The 18447-nt window shown below is 46.5% G+C and overlaps 3 protein-coding genes across 3 annotated transcripts; 1 reads left to right on the top strand and 2 right to left on the bottom strand.

The window, feature by feature from the left end:
* The first annotated feature begins 976 nt into the window (after window positions 1–976).
* LOC117538605 lies at window positions 977–4960 on the top strand. Its single transcript, XM_034204462.1, has 2 exons — window positions 977–1802; window positions 1877–4960. Exon 2 carries the CDS (start codon window positions 2549–2551, stop codon window positions 4958–4960), a length of 2412 nt encoding a protein of 803 aa, XP_034060353.1. The 5' UTR covers window positions 977–1802; window positions 1877–2548.
* A 4314-nt stretch (window positions 4961–9274) lies between these two features.
* LOC117538607 lies at window positions 9275–17868 on the bottom strand. The gene is made up of 2 exons (XM_034204464.1): window positions 17246–17868; window positions 9275–11462 (listed from the first exon to the last, which is right to left on the bottom strand). Exon 2 carries the CDS (start codon window positions 11168–11170, stop codon window positions 9722–9724), a length of 1449 nt encoding a protein of 482 aa, XP_034060355.1. The 5' UTR covers window positions 11171–11462; window positions 17246–17868; the 3' UTR covers window positions 9275–9721.
* On the bottom strand, window positions 11548–15512 carry LOC117538606. Its single transcript, XM_034204463.1, has 2 exons — window positions 12085–15512; window positions 11548–11678 (listed from the first exon to the last, which is right to left on the bottom strand). The coding sequence occupies exons 1-2, from the start codon at window positions 14394–14396 to the stop codon at window positions 11675–11677; spliced, it is 2316 nt and encodes a 771-aa protein (XP_034060354.1). The 5' UTR covers window positions 14397–15512; the 3' UTR covers window positions 11548–11674.
* Window positions 17869–18447: the final 579 nt, after the last annotated feature.

The raw sequence follows: 18447 nt of genomic DNA on the forward strand, positions 1-18447 counted from the left end.
TTGTCTCAGTGGACTTTACAGTTTGTACAAAATATCAGTATGACAATACGACACCCTCTGTCCTTAGACCCTCACATCGTACAAGGAAAAACTTCTGGAGAAAACCCACAGTTTAAAGGGAAAAATGGGAGAAACCTCAGGGAGAGCAACAGAGGAGGGATCCCTCTCCCAGGACGGACAGACGTGCAATAGATGCCGTGTGTAAATTGAAAAGATAATACATTTGCAACATAGGTAGTCCAAATGTTTGGAAATGCATGTGTGTATAATAGGAAGATGAATCCACGAGGATATCCATCCAGGGCCTATGATCCAGGACCACAGCCACGACTCAAGATCCAGGGCTCGCAATCCAGGACAGAGGAGCGCAGGATCATCCATGACTCCGGATCCCGGCGTATATAGACACCAAAAAGAAAGACATTTGGGGAAGCTGGGTTAATCGGAACATGAGAGTACACAGGTATAGACAGAGAGAAGGAAGAAGTAAGATGTCCCCCGACAAACTAAGCCTATATCAGCAAAACTAGGGGCTGGATCTAATCAGCCCTAACTATAAGCTTTATCAAAAAGGAGCCAAATGACTCGTTGCGCCCTCGCTGCGAGGGGGACCCAAGTTCCCATCGGCGAAAACACGTGGGTTTGCTGTCCTGGCTCCAAGATGGTGGAATGAGCTCCCCATTGACATCAGGACGGCAGATAGCTTGCACATCTTCCGGCGCAAACTGAAAACTCATCTCTTTCGACTCCACTTCGAGCGTTAGAACGATTAGCGAAGCACTTTTATACTAATAAAGGACTGGATTACCTAAAGCCAGTTGAGTAGCACTTGAAATGTTTGGCTCTATGAAACCTGATATACTTATATGATTCTGTTTTCTTCAAGGTTGTGTCTTCCTGGTCGAATGTACTTATTGTAAGTCGCTTTGGACAAAAGCGTCAGCTAAATGCAATGTAATGTAATGTAATTAAGTGAGTGAAAGCAAATAAGGAAGTAACAAAAGCGCGCCGAAGGCTAACCTAAGAGTTGCTAGGGTAGCAACGGCAGATTACACCACAAGAAAGCAGCGAAGGTGGGGGCTCCGCTAGGAACAGTATATAAGCAGGATGTATTCAGTACTCGAGGCTCTCTTCAACTGGGATCTTACACTGACGAGCTTGTCACGGTGAGAACTCAAGAAGGAGTCCAAGGCGCTTTGTGGTATAGTATCAGATTGATGTATCTTTGTTGAACTGTGTAATAAAGTGCTTATTTGAAGAAACAATCCATTGGAGTGCAAAGTCTAGTTTTGTACAGCTAACAGAGAATAGTGTCTAGGACACAATTCCTTTTCCCTCAGAACTAAGAACGGTCATCGGCAGATCCGGACAGCGACCCCGCTCTAGCCATATCCAAACGATCTGCGCGGAGGACGTACCTGGTCCGGTAGACTCCAACAGCTTGGTGACCCCGACGTGATGGTCTAGAGCAGGTAGTCTGGACACCGATGACCTTCTGAGAGGACACCAAAAAACATTGAGTTTACGGCTTTTACAAGAAACCATCTCACACAATCAAAAACCCGGGTAACTCAGAATCAAGGTAAGCATCTGCCTGTTACAACAAATAGATGTGTTTGAAATACCACTAAATTTTAGGATTGTGTGAAAATGGCAGAAATAATTGTCTCAGCTAAAAAGTAAAGATAAAACGTAAATAAAATTGTGTGCACTAAATAGATCAACAAGGGCATAAACAAATCTGTGGTGAGAAGCGGGTGAAACCCGTAATTTATGAGGATCCGCCGCGGTCCAAAGGGAAGGTGTAAAACTGGTCGCCGTACCAGTAGCCATAGCACAGTGTAAAACTAGGCGAGGCCCTAGTATCTAAGGGAAGGTGTAAAACTGGTCGCCGTACCAGTAGCCATAGCACAGTGTAAAACTAGGCAAGGCCCTAGTATCTAAGGAAGGTGTAAACCTGGTCGCCGTACCAGTAGCCATAGTACAGTGTAAAACTAGGCAAGGCCCTAGTATCTAAGGAAGGTGTAAAACTGGTCGCCGTACCAGTAGCCATAGCACAGTGTAAAACTAGGCGAGGCCCTAGTATCTAAGAAAAGGTAGAAGACTAGCAAAAGACGCTAGCAACCAGAGAATCTAATAAAGAAAGATAAGGAAAAGTAGAAAATGGAAGGCGAATTTGCGAGAGAAGAAGCACTAGGCTTCAAAATCCCAGATGTACGTTGCGAGGTTTGGAAAGAATGGGTGGAAGAAGGACAAAAGGAAGTTGAGAAAAAGGATCACAAAAAATGGGAAAAAGGGGTAGCAAAATTGTACCGAAAATTGACAGATAATGGCATACTGACAGCACACAGACAAAGAACTAAGGATAACAAAGGAGAGTTGTTAGGAGGGAAAGATACGAAAGGAATGTTCAAAAAAAGCCACCAAAGGGCTAGAAGAAGAGCTCTGTCGTCACAAGAGCATAGACCCAGGGCGATGGTCACTCAAAAAGAAAGCACACCAAAACCAACAAGAAAAACTAGAACAACTAATTAGGACCTCATATGCCATGGTCTCAGCCGCTGGCCGCCTGGAAGAAACAAATAAAACCACCCCGGCCACACAAGCCCCCCTAGTAGCCGCGCCAGTAGCAGCACCGGCAGTAAAAAAACCCGCAGTAGCAGAACCCCCAAAACCAGCAGAACCCATAATCAACCAAGAGAAACACACGGCCGCCACCGCCCCAGCTCTCCTGTACCCCGAGCTCCCTAGAGAACAGCATGAGGTGCCACCCCCGTATAGCCCAGCCAACCCCTTCAGCCAGGCAGTGCTGCACCCTATGAGGGCTGGACCCACCGACGGGTATTACCAGATAGAGGGAAAAGTCTTATTAAACCAAACATCCCCACCTTTGACCAGAGCAGGGGTACAAGGACCGTCCCCAGATAGGAGATACCAAGATACCCCATACCCTAGACAGGAACACAGCAAAGAAAGGGGAGGGGGAGCTAAAACAAGCGAGCATGAAGACACAGATACTCCCCGAAGAAATGAAGGTAGGGCGTTAGCCGAGGCGAATTTAGAGGCCGAGTTAGCACAAAGAAACAGAGACAGGGCCACCAGCACACCAAAAACACCCAATCAAAGCAACTGGGGAGAAGGAGCAACTGGGGGACGGGAAGAACAGCATAAGGGGGTAACAAAAGACTTGTTGGGCGATTTTCTGGGATCATGGGACAAAGCAAGGGGAACAGGCTCAGGGGGAAGGACCACAAGGCGAAACTCAGTAACCAGCGAAGAAAAAGAAAGCATAAGATTGGGTTTAAAAATGGGACAACAGATAGAAAAATACGAAGCCTCCGCAAAGAACCTGGAAGCAGAGAGCAGGAGGAGAGATGAGGAAGATGAAAGAGACACTAAACAAAAAGAGGCTGACATAATACGCCGAACAGAGGCCGCAGAAAGGAGAAGGGGAAGAGAGGAGGAAGAGCAAGATGACAAACAGTGGGACGACCTGCTAGCAGGGGCAGACGAAGCAGAGGAGGAGGACGAGCCAGAAGAACAGGTCCTTCCGATGCACTTACCTAGAACCCCTAGGACCAGAAATGAGACTCTAGGGCAGAAAAACCGCGCAAGTAGGCCCATGACCATAGCTATGACAGGAATAATAGAATCAGGTTACGTTCCAGGAGCGGTGACTAGAGCACGAACGCAGAAAAGGCGACATAACGCTACCCAAATGCTAATGACTGAAGCCAGCCCCCCACCAATTCACCCATCCTCTCCCGAGCCCCCGGCGAGACAGATGCCCTTAATAACTACTTCTCAGGGGGCCAGGGTGTATCAACCTTTCTCCCTATCAGATTTAGGGACCATGTCCGCCCAGATGCCACCCCTGTCCCAGGGAGGGGCACCATGGATAAGGTCATTCACATCCCTAGGGGCGGGCCAAGCATTATGCCTTGGGGATTTCCGCCGCATACTAGGAGACCAGACAAATGCCTTCGATTTAGCGGAAGTAGAGAGAAGGGCTCAGACTGAAACAAGGGTGAACGAGGTACAGCTAACGACCGCTCTAATTACCCAGTTAGGTAATGCAGTCCGAACCAAGTGGCCCACAGAGCCAGAAACAATCACTTTCGCATTGAAACATGGGGAGGACTGCTCTGCCTTCCTGAATAGAGTAGAAGGAGAGTACAGAGACATAACAGGGGCGCACCATGCCAGTGATCAGACGCACGCCAACCTGTTCAAATCAGCAGTGTGGGCTGCTTTACCAAAGTCTGTAAAAGACGCTATGGAAGACAACCCAGAGACCCCATACCACACAATGCCTACCTGGAAAATACATGTTTTGTTCCATCACAAGAAAACCACAGACAAAGTGCAGAGTTTAGCATCCAAGAAAGAGGAGATAGAGCTCAAACTACTGCTATCTCAGCTAGCGGTATCCACCAAACAGGAGCAGGAAGGAAAAGAAACTAAAGGAAAGAAACAGATGGCCCAACTTCCGGTTCCTATTCCCACCCCCACTCCAGCCCCTCAGATAATGGCACCAGTACAACCATATGTGATGGCCCCAGTCCAACAGTATGGACATCCCCAGCAGATGGGAGCCCCCCAGGTGGCTTACACCATTCCTAATGGCCACTATACCCCGGCACCATACTATCCTGGTGGACCGGCAGTTCAGGGCGGCTGTCACTATTGTGGAAAACCAGGGCATTACATAGCAGCTTGCCGAGCCCTAACAGCAGATAAGAACGCAGGTACGGTAAAGGCCTATGCACATCCCAGACCTCAACAAGCAGGGGGATTCAGAGGAAGGGGAGGACCTGGCCGAGGGGGACAACAGTCAAGAGGGGGCTACCAACCGGAGCAGGTGGCCCAAGGCGTTTATTATCCAGCAGGACCTCCACAAGCACCCCCACCGGCATTTCCCCAAACCCAACCCCCTCCACAACAGTGTCCCGTATTCTAAGATTATGAGTACGACCAGGACCAGTACATGACATAGGGAGTCCTAGGAACCCCCACTATGAGAGGCCTAGCGGAGCCACTCATACCTGTCACAGTGTTAGACAAACAACTGCCTTTCTTGATGGATTCAGGGGCCAGGTATTCTACCCTAAAAGACCCTAAGTACCAGTCACAGGCGTCACACAACACAGTGGCAGTAGTAGGGTTTTCAGGACAAATAGAACAACTTCCGCTTACCCATAAACTCCCATCTAGCATCGCTGGGCAGACATTCCAACACCCATACCTCCTCTCACCCCAGTGCCCAGCTAACCTGTTAGGAAGAGACATCCTCATAAAAGCAAATGCCTCCATCTTGTGCTCCCCAGACGGATTGAAAGTCACATTCCCCAATGGTGCATTCTATAACTGTTCTGCAACCATATCATCGCATTCCCAGATGTTGTTAGCACAATCCTGTAGTCCAGCGGCCTTCCAAGAAACAACCATATATTGGGGTCTGCTGACCCGCCCTCTGGAAGAGGCTAAGGCCAGAGATTCGTTATATGGGAAGTTCTCCCTTTGGAAACCTTGGATACAGGCCATACATCCCTACAGCCCCCCAAAAGACCCTCCCCATGTCACCTTCTTCTACTCTCGCTCACCATTTGACGAAACGTTTGCTGAAGAATAGGATGACAAAAAGTATGACCAAACTGATGGGGTATGCACAGGGAGAATTTTCATATCAGAAGTAGGGGTGGCAGCGGAAGTATTCCTCGACCTTGATCAAGACTACTGGTACAGAATGGGACCAGAGTCGGTTCCCCACATAACCCTATTGTTAGGCCCCGCCTCAGAAGCAAGATCATTGGGCCCCTTTGTAAAAAAGGCCCAAACAGCCACAGACTGGATACCTACAGACATCCCACAGGTCGAATACTCACCCTCACTCAAAGCACATGCTATCTCACACTCATCAGAGGAAGGCATTAACTATGAGGAAGTCCCGGTGGTCAGAGACCACCACATGGATAAACAGGACCATCCCGACACACAGAGCATGTTTGATAAACTACCAGGACATCTTTGGTCAAAAGATCCATACGACGTAGGACATTGCATCCTGGCCGAACCAGTGTGATTCCAATACACAGCTGACCCACCAGTTTACGCCCCCCAATACCCTATGGCCCAAGCGGCGAAAGAGGGTATTGATGAAACCATAGACGGACTAATAAGATCAGGGGTATTGGAAGACTCAACAGACTTACAGTGGAACACTCCCATACTCCCAGTAAAGAAGGCAGGGGGTAAGACATACCGAATGGCCCATGACCTAAGACGCATAAACTCTAGAATCACGACACCTCCCATTCCGGTACCAAACCCACATGTGGCAATAGCCCAGATTGGTCCAGGACACCGACATTTCACAGTCATAGATTTAGCTAATACATTTTTCTGCATTCCCCTGGCAACAGACCTAAGACACATCTTCTAATTCGTTCACAAAGGGCACAGGTTTCAGTACACAAGACTACCACAAGGATTCAACCTGTCCCCAGGAATATTTAACAAAGTGTTAAGGGAACAGCTACAAGACTTAGACCTACCCAAAGACACCATCCTGGTACAGTATGTAGACGACCTACTCTTAGCCAGCCCTGACGCAGACTCCTGCCTAAAAGCCACACAAGCCGTTCTAACACGACTGGCCGAGAGAGGGTTCAAAGCATCCAAAGCAAAGATCCAATGTAACAGAAAGGAGGTTACCTTTTTAGGGAGAGTGCTGTCTGAAGACGGCACCGCAATGTCCACCACCCACCAGGACTCAATACTGGCCCACCCAAAACCAATACTGGTCAAAGACATGCTCTCTTTTTTGGGCCTGTGTGGGTACTCCAGTATGTATTTAGCGGACTACAAACTACGCACAGCACCACTCAGAGCACTGATAAACGAGAAAGGGCATAGGAACATGACTGCCAAACTAGAATGGGACTCAGACTCAGAACACGCTTTCATAACTCTCAAGCAAGATATGTCTACAGTATGCGCACTGGCCTCAGCAGACTATCAACACCCCTTCTTCTTGGATGTTTCTGAAAAAGAAAACACCGTAAACGGCGTACTTTTCCAGAAAAAGGGGGATCAGAGTCCAGGCAGACATTTTTTGCTGTATGCTAGCGTAGCACTAGATGCAGCAGAGGCAAAAGAACCCCCATGCATCAGACATGCAGCTGGAGTGGCTAGAGTACTAAGGAAAATCCAACACATAGTGATGAGACACCCACTCACAGTGCTCACAAGCCATAGCATTGTAGCCCTAGTCAACTCAGCGGCCTTCACCATGACATCAGCAAGACAGACCAGGTTAGAAAAGTATCTGACACAGCCACACATAACCTACACACATGAAGGCACCAACATGGCAGACTACTTACCAGGAGAAGGAGTCCCACACAGGTGTGAGGAAAAAGTAGTACAGGATGTAAAAATACGCCCAGACATGCAGGAAACGCCAGTAACAGGGGCAAGAGACATGTTCACTGACGGATGTTGTTACAGACACCCACAGGACGGCCTAAAAGGGGCCTACGCTGTGGTAGGACGAAGTAATGAGACAGGACTTTTTGAAAACATTGACTGCTCCCCCATCAAAGGAAAAGTGTCAGCTCAACTAGCTGAACTAAAGGGCGTAATCGCCGCTTTGAACCAAGGAATAGATCAAGACATCAATGTGTACACAGACTCAGCATACGTACACGGGGTAGTGCACCACGACCTAAAAAGATGGCTCAGGGCAGGATTCGTAACTAGTACAGGAACACCAGTGAAACACTATCACGAAATCAAGGCGTTAGAGGAGGCTATCATGAAACCCAACAGAGTAGCTGTAATCAAATGCAAAGGACACTCCAAAACCACAGGGTACCTAACCGATGGAAACACTGCCGCCGATCTGGCCGCCAAGCAGGCAGCCGGATACGAAGCCACATTCTCACAAATGGTTGTACGGGCTCCCCAAGAAGGAATACTAGAAGCCAGAACAGATGAGGAGTTGGCTAAAGAACAATCTAAAGCTTCCCCGCAAGAACTAACGGCCTGGAGAAACAAAGGGGCAAGAAAGGGAGCAAATGACATTTGGTACTCCCCAGACGGGAGGCCAGTGATCCCACCAGGGTGGGTAAGAGCTATGATGAAGGAAGCACACTCAATGGCACACGTAGGAAAGAACCAAATGGTTAGGGCCCTGACCCATTGGTGGCACCCTTACCTACCAGATATAATAGCTAATCATCTTGAAGAATGCAGTATTTGTGGACGCTACAATGTGAGGGCCACCATCAAACCACATGAGGGAAAGTTTCCTGCAGTAACAATGGCAGGGGAGGAGATAGTCATAGACTATACAGACATGATAGACAGACACAGGGGAAAGAGGTACATACTCATGGTTGTGGATGCCTACACAGGGTGGCCAGAAGCCATCCCCTGTGCAAAAGAAGACAGCCAGTCTGTAATCAACTTCCTGGTACAAACCTACATTCCAAGACACGGGTTCCCCAAAAAGATTCGCAGTGACAATGGAAGCCACTTCAAAAATCACGATTTAGCGGTGGTGGAAGCCTCTCTTGGGCTAACCCACAGATTTGGAGCAGTGTATCATCCACAATCACAGGGAAAGGTTGAGAGAATGAACTTAAATCTAAAACAGAAACTAGCAAAGGCGATGGAAGAAACAGGAATGACATGGTTGGAGGCACTACCTCTCGCCTTATTGGCTATCAGGAGTTCCATTTGCAGGACCACTGGGTTCACTCCATATGAAATGACTCATGGGCACCAGTTTCCAGTCCCAGGGGCGGGAGCCACGGTTTCAAAGGAACTGTATGACAAAGTGGGGCACCAGGCCTACTATAAACAACTAAAATGCCTCGTTGCAGAGTTCGCGGACGAATCCACAGCAGCCAGAGCCAAAGGACACACAGAGGAAGCTGAGGGCAGCAGGGACGCTGAATACGTCCGCCTGAAGACGATCAAACCCAAGTGGTGTGCTCCAAGGTTCTCTGAACCACTCAAGGTAACCCAGCGAACAGATCATGCAGTCAGAGTAGACGGAAAAGGAGACACGTGGTACCACTGGAGCAGGTGTGTGGAAGCACCAGCACCTACCAGGACCCTCGCTGACACCATCCAGGACCTAGGCCAACTGAACATCAGGCAAACAACCGAAGCCCCTGTTGGGTATTTCTATATTACTTTGTAAGAGTAAACCCCAGCTCGGTTCAAATATACCAAAACCCAGTGAACAAAGATAACAGTACTCGAGTTTCAAGTTTACTTGCTGCAAGGAGAATCAGCGAGTGACAGGTCATGTCAACTCCAAAACCAACTCTGCTCCTCTTCTCTCAGTGCAGTCTCTTTATTACAAAAATACAGTTACAAATCATGCATGAGGAAGTGTATGTAACCAACGGCTTTATTTGTCAATGGGAGTCTTGTGACTCGCAATCATGTGTGTGTGTGTGTGTATGGTCCACAGAAAAGGGGAACAGACTATTCTCTGTTCCTCTTTTCTGACTATGGTCTCTTTACAACATAAAATGACAACATATTATGAAAACACGTTTATCCTTCAATAAACTCTAACATTCCCTCCTGTTTTTCATAATTACTAGCTGGTTACAGTGTCTTTATTACTTTCAGAATTAATTCACTTGTTTTTGACATTTTCGAACCATTCGTCATATGACAGACAGTAACCTAGCTTTAAGTCTTACACATTGGAGGTTAGGTGAGTATATTCGTCCTTCTGAGAGGGGTCTGTGTCAGTATAGTCATCGTTATCTGTCTGTTGCAACATCGTATATTGGACAAGAGTGTTGGTAACTATTTTACCAACCATAGCTTTAACACATGGTATAATACAAGCCATAGCACAGCACACAAGGATGACAACACATATGATTGCAACAAATCCCATCACGAGCTTTTGAACCCAGCTCCCTGAGAGTAGCCAATTGAACCATCCGGTCTCAAGAGAGGCATGTCTGTCTTGGCCCATAGCTGTCTGTAGGGCTTTGAGAGTAGCCATTGCATCTGTCATGTTTTGGGAGTGGACATTGTCGGTGATATATGTACAACAGATTGTGTTCAAAAGGATACACGTACCTCCTACTGAGGCAGTGAGTAGATCAAGGGCCATGCGGTGCTGTAGCACCATGGTTCTGAGTGAGTCTAGTTCGAGGTTCTGTTGTTCGTTTACAACGATGGAATTATTTACAAACATGCCGAACCGGTAATCAAGGGTTTCGAGTCTCAACATGTTCTTCGCTACGCCTAAGGCAGGAGTCAATGCTAATATTACCTTTCCACTGGTGGACCAGTGTTTGAATTCATCAGGGACATCTTTTCCCCATACTGAATCATGTTTTTTGAAGGCAGGCATGGCATTTCTCCTCCTGCGGGTGTGGTTAAGGTGTGGTTCTATGTCTATCACGAAGGTGTGGTCGCTAACAAATATTGGTGCACACGTGCCTGTCCAATTTATTGGCAGAACTGGATAAGCGTTGTTGCCACACAGCCACCATCCTCCTTGTACCCACCATGTACCATTAGATTGTTTGCTCAAATAGACTGGAGCCCCTTCGCCATTAACAAGTGTCTGGTTACAACCAGTGGTGTTTCCCATTGGTACAGAACCTTCTGTCTGACTGTAACACATAGGGTGTATAGCTTCATTATTTGGCATGACTACCTTTTGTCCTGTCATTTTACGCGGCACTGTCATGTTAAAGTTCACCCAAAATATCTTATTACAAGTGCCATTGCTTAAACCTGGGGCATATGGATTCACATCGTTGACTTTTATCCCTGAGTGCTGGTATCCTACACCTCCCATGGTAGCAAAACATTTAGCTTGTGATTTACTCATCCTTTTACCATACAGAGTTACTTGTCCAGTTGACCATGGCATGTGGGAACAAACATAACAATTTGAACGCCCTGTCTTTGTAACAAGTTGATGGACATAGGCATACCAGGCATTTGTCATCCTAGGTGAGCGTGCAGTTTTGTCGTTGTGGTTCCATGGGTCATCGTTGAGTAATGACCATTTTTTCTCTCGATGGACCTTTTCTTTTGTTGAGGATTCCTCACTCAATTGTCTTATAGTCATTAGCGTCAGACCCAGCAGGGTCACTACAAACAACACCTTTCCCAACATAGTCTATTTGTGATAGTGGTTCTGTTGTTTTCTTCACCGGGGTTGAGACCAGTATTTCCTAATGAAACACCGCCCTTTGTAGCCGGACTTCCACCACTTATCCGTCGTTAAGTTGGAGAGGTATTATCTTTTTGCAGTGGCTCTGATGTATCCACGTAGTTCTTTCGGCGATTTTTAGTGCAGTCGGTGTTGTCAGCAGTACCGTGTAGGGACCGTCCCACCGTGGACAGTGCCAATGCTTCCTCTTAATCACCTTCACGAGGACCTGGTCACCAGTCTGCACTCGAGTGTCCTGCAAGGGGGTAGAAATGTCTGGCAGGTTATTTGTTCGAGCTATCTCATTGCTTCTGAAGAGTCTGCTCATCCATTCAGCTAATGTAGTCTCTGCCTCAGCATCATCCTCCTCCCTCACCTCGTCTGTGATTGGTAATCTGAATTGCCTTCCTGTTATGATCTCAAAGGGAGACAACCCTTTTGCCGTGGGCGTGATTCTCATGCATGTTTCTACCAGAGACACACATTCCACCCATGGTCTTCCTGTTTCCTCCATTGTTTTCCTTAGTCTTAACTTTACTGTTCCGTTTGTTCTTTCCACTAAGCCTGCACTCTGTGGATGATATGCACAATGGTTTTTTAATGTTATCCCCATATGTTCGGACAGTTTGGTAATAACCTGATTTACAAAATGAGACCCATTATCACTGTACAGTTTCTCTGGAATACCTCTGTTTGGTATTATTGTCTTGCATATGGCTTTTGCTACGGTAATAGCGTCTGCATGTTTTGCTGGGAATATTTCAACCCACTTTGAAAACGGACATATCATTACCAAACAGTATTTGTACCCTTGGCATGGTGTTAGTTCGATGAAGTCCATATGCATGTGTTGAAATGGGTATGTTGGTGGAGGGAACTTTCCTCTCTGTGGTCGCTCATTGCCTTGAGCATTGTGTCTGCAACATACTACACAGGCTCTACAAAAGTTTTTAGAAAATGTAATGTAGTTGTATGTATGGAAGTGTTCATTTATTATTGTCACCATCCCTCCTGTTGAGACATGGCACGGCCCATGACTCAAATGAGCTGCTGTTTTGTAGAGACTAACAGGGAGTACTATCTTGTTGTTTATTCTGAATGTTCCCTCAGGGTCTGTGGTTGCACCATCTGTCAACCATTTCTTCTTTTCTCTGTCGGGTGCGCTGTTCTGCATATCCCTTAATATCACAAGAGGTATTGGTTGTGAAACACTTTCCCCCTTCTGCAAGAGGATATGGAACCCATATTCGCCCATAGCTGCTAGCTTCGCTACCTTATCCGCGTGTGCATTGCCAAGTGTTACTGCATCCTTCCCACTGGTGTGCGCAGCGCATTTGCATATCGCAATGCTTTTCGGCAACAACACCGCTTTTAAAAGATCAGTCAGCAGCTGTGCATGGGTGACTGGTTTTCCTGTTGACGTTTTCATGCCCCTGCGGGCCCATTGGGCTGCAAATATATGTACTGTTGAGTGCGCATACTGGCTGTCTGTCCACATAGTCACATCTTTTCCAACCCCCGCTTTGCATGCTTCTGTAAGAGCTACTAATTCCGCTGCTTGTGCAGAATATGTGTGGGGGAGTCGGCCTGCTTTTATGACCTGTGAGTGTGATACAACTGCAAACCCTGTTTGATTTTGGCCTGTTATAGATTTAGAACAGGACCCATCCACAAACCATGTTTCGCCACTGAGTAGTTGTATGTCTTTCAAATCTGGTCTTGGTTTGCATGTTCTGTCAGTCTCTTCTTTACAACAGTGTGGTTCTCCATCTTCTGCTGTAGGTATTAATGTGGCTGGATTTAAGATATTACATCTTTTTATCACAATGTGTGGTTGTGACATTAGTGTAGCTGTCAGTGCCAAATAACGTGCAGGTGATAAGAAAGCCATTTTGGTGTCATGTAACAACATGGTGACTGCGTGTGGAACCATCAGTGTGAGTGGGTGGAACAAAACTATTTCTGCTGTACAATGTACCGCCATTGCTGCCGCACATACTGCTTGTACGCATACTGGTAATGCTTGTGCTACTGGGTCTAACCTTTTAGAGTAGTAAGCGACAGGCCTTAGTTTTGTGCCGTGTTTTTGTGCCAATACTGATGTCATAAACCCTTTTTTGCAGTCAACTGTTTGTACAAATGGTTTTTCATAGTCTGGTAATGCTAACACTGATGACCCTACGAGACACTGTTTAGTACTTTCAAATGCAGCTTCTGCCTCTTGTGTCCATTCTATCTTGCCGGACATTTTCATGTCATTGTCTGAGTATATGCAATCTAGTAGGGGCTGAGTCATTCCTGCGTAGTCTGGAATCCATGCTCTGCAATAGTTAGTCAGCCCAAGGAATTGCATCATTTGTTTTTTTGTTGTTGGCTTTGGTTCGTTTAACACCGTCTGTTTCCTCTCTGAGTGTATGCGTCTCCCTTCTCGGTTTAAATTGTGGCCTAAAAAGATCACTTCCTCTTTCACAAACTGAAGTTTCTGTCTTGAAACCTTGTTTCCTGTTTTGGCCAAATGTGTCAATACTTGTAGTGTGACTTTTGTGCTTTCTTCCTGTGTGGGTGACGCAACAAGAATATCATCTACATATACCAAAATCTGCGATGTGTCAGGTATCTGTAATGTAGCCAAACAATTAGCTATTTCTCGTGAAAAGATTGTTGGGCTATCCACATACCCCTGAGGTAATCTGGTGTATGTGTATTTTGTTCCTTCATGTGTGAACCCAAACCATCCTTGTGAGTCTTTTTCTACAGGAATGGAGAAAAAGGCATTGCTCAAGTCTATCACTGAGAACCATGCCATATTTGGCTTAAGGCCGTTCATTAACGTGTGTGGATCTGGTACTGTTGGGGCTGTGCTTTGTACAGCATCATTTACTGCTCTTAAGTCTTGAATCATTCTCCATGACTGCCCATCAGCCTTTTTTACTGGGAAGATGGGGGTATTGCATGATGCATCAGGGCACTCACGCAGGATCCCTGCTTTTAGCATTTCTTCAATTACAGGTTTGATGCCAACTTTTGCATCCTCTTTTAAGGGGTATTGTCTTATGTTAGGTCTGTAGTTAGTTTTTGGTCTAACGTGTACAGGTTTTGCGTTCACCATGCGACCTACATCACATTTTCCTTGTGACCATACGCATGGCGGCACCGTTTTCAGGACCTCTAAGGCCTCTTCACTTAGCATACATCATTGTTGTTCAGGGTCGTCTAGGTGGGCGCGTGGTGTCATCACTAGAGTAAACCCTAGAGTTTTGCGCTTTAACCCGCCTCCAGTTTGCCAACCGTTTTTGTCATCTGTCCATTTTGTTATCCTGTTACCTCTAGCCACTAATAAACCTAAGTCTCTCCATGAAGTCCCTGGGCCCCTAGCTACTGATATGTGTGGCGTGGAACCTGGTTCCATTATCAAGGCAGTGGTTGATGGGACCCTAGCGTCAATTACAACATCCCCGTGTTGGTTTGCATACATCGAGTGGAACACTACCCTCTGTGGTGTCAGTCGATGCACGAGCACATCATAGTCTTTGTCTGGGCCAGGGGTGTTCTTGTACTTTAGTGTAACGTGCAATGCGTCAGGTTTCATTACTTCTTGGCCATGTTGTGGGGTGAATAGTGTTAACAGGTGTTCACCTGTGTTTGTCACGTCAGGTTGTGGCATGTCTAGTGACCAGTAGTAGTTGGGGGTGTTTATGGATTTTTGAAGGAAGACCTGGTCTTCCACCTTTTCTCCGGGCCCTACTGCTCGCATTCCCCCTTTGACTGGTACTACACTGATTTTTAACATTTCCATGCCGTCTCTCCCTAGCAAATTGACAGGGCAGTTTGAGATGAACACAAATTTGAGGGATGCCTGGAGGCCTGACCTTCTATCTTCCATAAAAAGTGGCTTTGAAATCGACCTCTGATTTATGTGTCCATTTGCTGATTTTACAAACATAGTGCCAGTTGGTGGCCACATTCTTTGGACCTCTTTGTTCACTACTGATGAGTCTGCACCGCTGTCACATAAAAATTCTAATTTTTCCCCATTGATTTCGATTGTTCTGGTAGGTTTAATACTGTTGTCTGACAGATTCAGTAATACTTCAGAAAGGTCAATGTGATGTGTGTGGACGTCCTCTTCTTCCTTTTCTACGTCTAGTCAGTTGTCATAACTATGTAGGTTATGTGAAGGGGGGGGGCCATGTCTTTCGTCTTTGTACTGTCCCTTTTGTCCCCCTTCTTTTTTCTGTGACATCTGTTCCTCACAGTCCCTCGCCATGTGCCCCTCCTTTCCGCACCTGTAGCAGAGGAATTTGCCTTCTGCGTTTCTGCCTCCTCCTCTGCCTCTGCCTGCTCCTCTACCATTCCCTCGTCCTCTGTTAAACCCGCCTGTCCCCTGTTCTGGTCCCACAAAGAAAATCTGAGTTTCTTCCCCATCTTCTCCTATGAAGAAAGCTGATGCTGACGCTTTCTTATGTCTTTTTTCTTTGATCTGGGTTGCTGCATGTTCTGCATAATTTAGGCACTCTTGTAAGTCGCATGTCCTATGGTTAACATTATGCTTGCGGATAAAGTCAGCAATACCTGGGTGGAACCCATTCATCAAGCTTTGTTTCAGCTGCTGCACATATGGGGAGTCAACAGCATTGTTGGGTGGAATTCCGCTATGGATACGGAAACAATCTTCCATTCTGATTCTGAAATCTTGTACTGACTCTTTTTCTCCCTGTTTACACCCTGAGACTTTAGTAAAGTCTCGTCTCAGTGCAAAAACCCTCTCGATTGAAATATTTACGGGAGCGAGTGCATTTATGAGGTCCTGCTGACCTGGTTCCAGGGGGTTTCCATTGGGCGAGGACCCGGTGAAATCTCCCTTTACTCTGGCCCATTCGTGGCCAAAAATTGTCATAAGGGTTCTTAAAACTTCATGTCCATTTAAACCATATGACGCTATTAATGCAGTATGGTCAAGGACAAACTGCGCCGGGTCCTGTTTGTATGGAGTCAGTCCCTCACAAGCCTTTTTACACTCATCCATTGTCCATGGGCGGAACACTCTTAACATTCTTTCTTGGTCATCGCCAACTCCATAGTGCGGGTTGGCCACTTGTACTAATGGATAAGCATCACCCTGATATGCTGTTCCATCGAAGGATTGTTCTGCTTCTCTTAATTCTTCAACAGGATATAACTTGGTTTCCCCTTTATATTTTCTGGTGTGCAGTGGGCTTAATGCATCTGCCATTTCTTTGTTGATGCGTTTTTGTGTCTCTCTTTCCCTGTCTTTTCTCTCTTTCTCTTGCTTTCTTTTTATTCTTTGCTCCTGTGCTTTGTGTTCTTCCACTATCGCTCTCTCTTTCTCGCGGCGTACAGCGTCAACTGACCCTGAACGCCCTGTCTCCTCGTCTGCTTTCACTGAAACAGCCGCTGCTATCATACCTTCTTCTGCTCCACCTGTCCTTTTATGGGCTTGTTCAGCCCATAAAGCTGCGACTCGCAGTTGAGCTTCTAACTTCTTTCTTTTCTTGCCTTGTGTTGTTCCAGCTGTTTCTGCTCTCAATTTGTCGCTTAATTCTCTTACTGCTGTTTTCTCCAACTTTCCTCGGAAGCCGTACAGTTTATACCATTTGCTACAATAACTGGTGCTGCCATGACTATATATTTCCATATATCTCATGTCCCCTGTAGCGGCAGGCTTACTCCCATTGGACCCCATTATTCTAGCTTTGTGTTCCTACTGGACAACGTGCCGGTCAGAACCTAATTCCTAATTCACCACTAGTGTACTTCAACAGACCACAGAGTTTTTGTTATCACCGTTAGGTTTCCACTCTGTGCGCTGATTCCACCTGGTGACACTTTTACACACTACTTTCACTCAATCACTCATAAGTGTACCCAAAGGCACGTCAATTTCTACCTCCTTAAATGGTGGAGTAACCTTTCTCATAAGTGTACCCAAAGACACGTCAATCCTCCTTAAATGGCGGAGAAGCCTTTCTCTACCTCCTTAAATGGTGGAGAAACCATGTATATCAACTTTTATCTTACCCGTTATCTGTGGTCACTGGTCCGGTTGGATTCCGTCAATCGTGCCGAGGATGAGGGAGGTTGGACATATAAGCACCGGCCCGGCCACGAATTCTGCGTCCCGGGTCTTTCTCGGGGTCGGCTGATGATCCCGGCTGTCGACAGACTTGCGGCGTGTCTTTTCCCTCCTCCTTCCCGTCACGATGTGTTGGATTCCGGCTCCGAAGGACCAATTAATGTTGGGTATTTCTATATTACTTTGTAAGAGTAAACCCCAGCTCGGTTCAAATATACCAAAACCCAGTGAACAAAGATAACAGTACTCGAGTTTCAAGTTTACTTGCTGCAAGGAGAATCAGCGAGTGACAGGTCATGTCAACTCCAAAACCAACTCTGCTCCTCTTCTCTCAGTGCAGTCTCTTTATTACAAAAATACAGTTACAAATCATGCATGAGGAAGTGTATGTAACCAACGGCTTTATTTGTCAATGGGAGTCTTGTGACTCGCAATCATGTGTGTGTGTGTGTGTGTGTATGGTCCACAGAAAAGGGGAACAGACTATTCTCTGTTCCTCTTTTCTGACTATGGTCTCTTTACAACATAAAATGACAACATATTATGAAAACACGTTTATCCTTCAATAAACTCTAACAGCCCCCCAACCCCCAAGTGTGGACATCGACTCCACTTCCGAGGAGGAGGAGACAACAGGGGAACCAACGGCAGCCCAGGAGATAACAGCCGGCGAGGAGGCACAACAAGGGACCGCTCCCCCAAAGTAGGCGGTACACCACACGCATCACATACACACACCACACAAGAGACACTCACCTACACTGATACACCAAAGAACTTTTACAAGAAAAACAAAGATGAAGAAGAACTCAGGACCTAACCAACACCTCTATTGCTTGGCCTTAACACTGTGTTTTTTCATTATTGTTGGAATAATCATTATCATAGTGGGTGAAAGGGGGAGGCAAATCATTGACCAAAGTAATAATCCAAATTCCCCACAAAATAAAACTACACAAGATACCTTTTCTCCTCCAAAAAACAGCCTAACTAGACACGTCCGCAATGTGGCCGGCACAGTAGATACGGCAAATTTCACCCAATGTAACCAGAAAGATGCATTGAGACACATCTCGCTGACACTTTGCCTACCCTCGGACTCAAGCACCACTACCCTCATCCCGTACACCAGTTTGTCAAACGAACT

This window comes from Gymnodraco acuticeps, unplaced genomic scaffold (genome assembly GCF_902827175.1).
Source record: "Gymnodraco acuticeps unplaced genomic scaffold, fGymAcu1.1, whole genome shotgun sequence".
NCBI lineage: Eukaryota > Metazoa > Chordata > Actinopteri > Perciformes > Bathydraconidae > Gymnodraco > Gymnodraco acuticeps.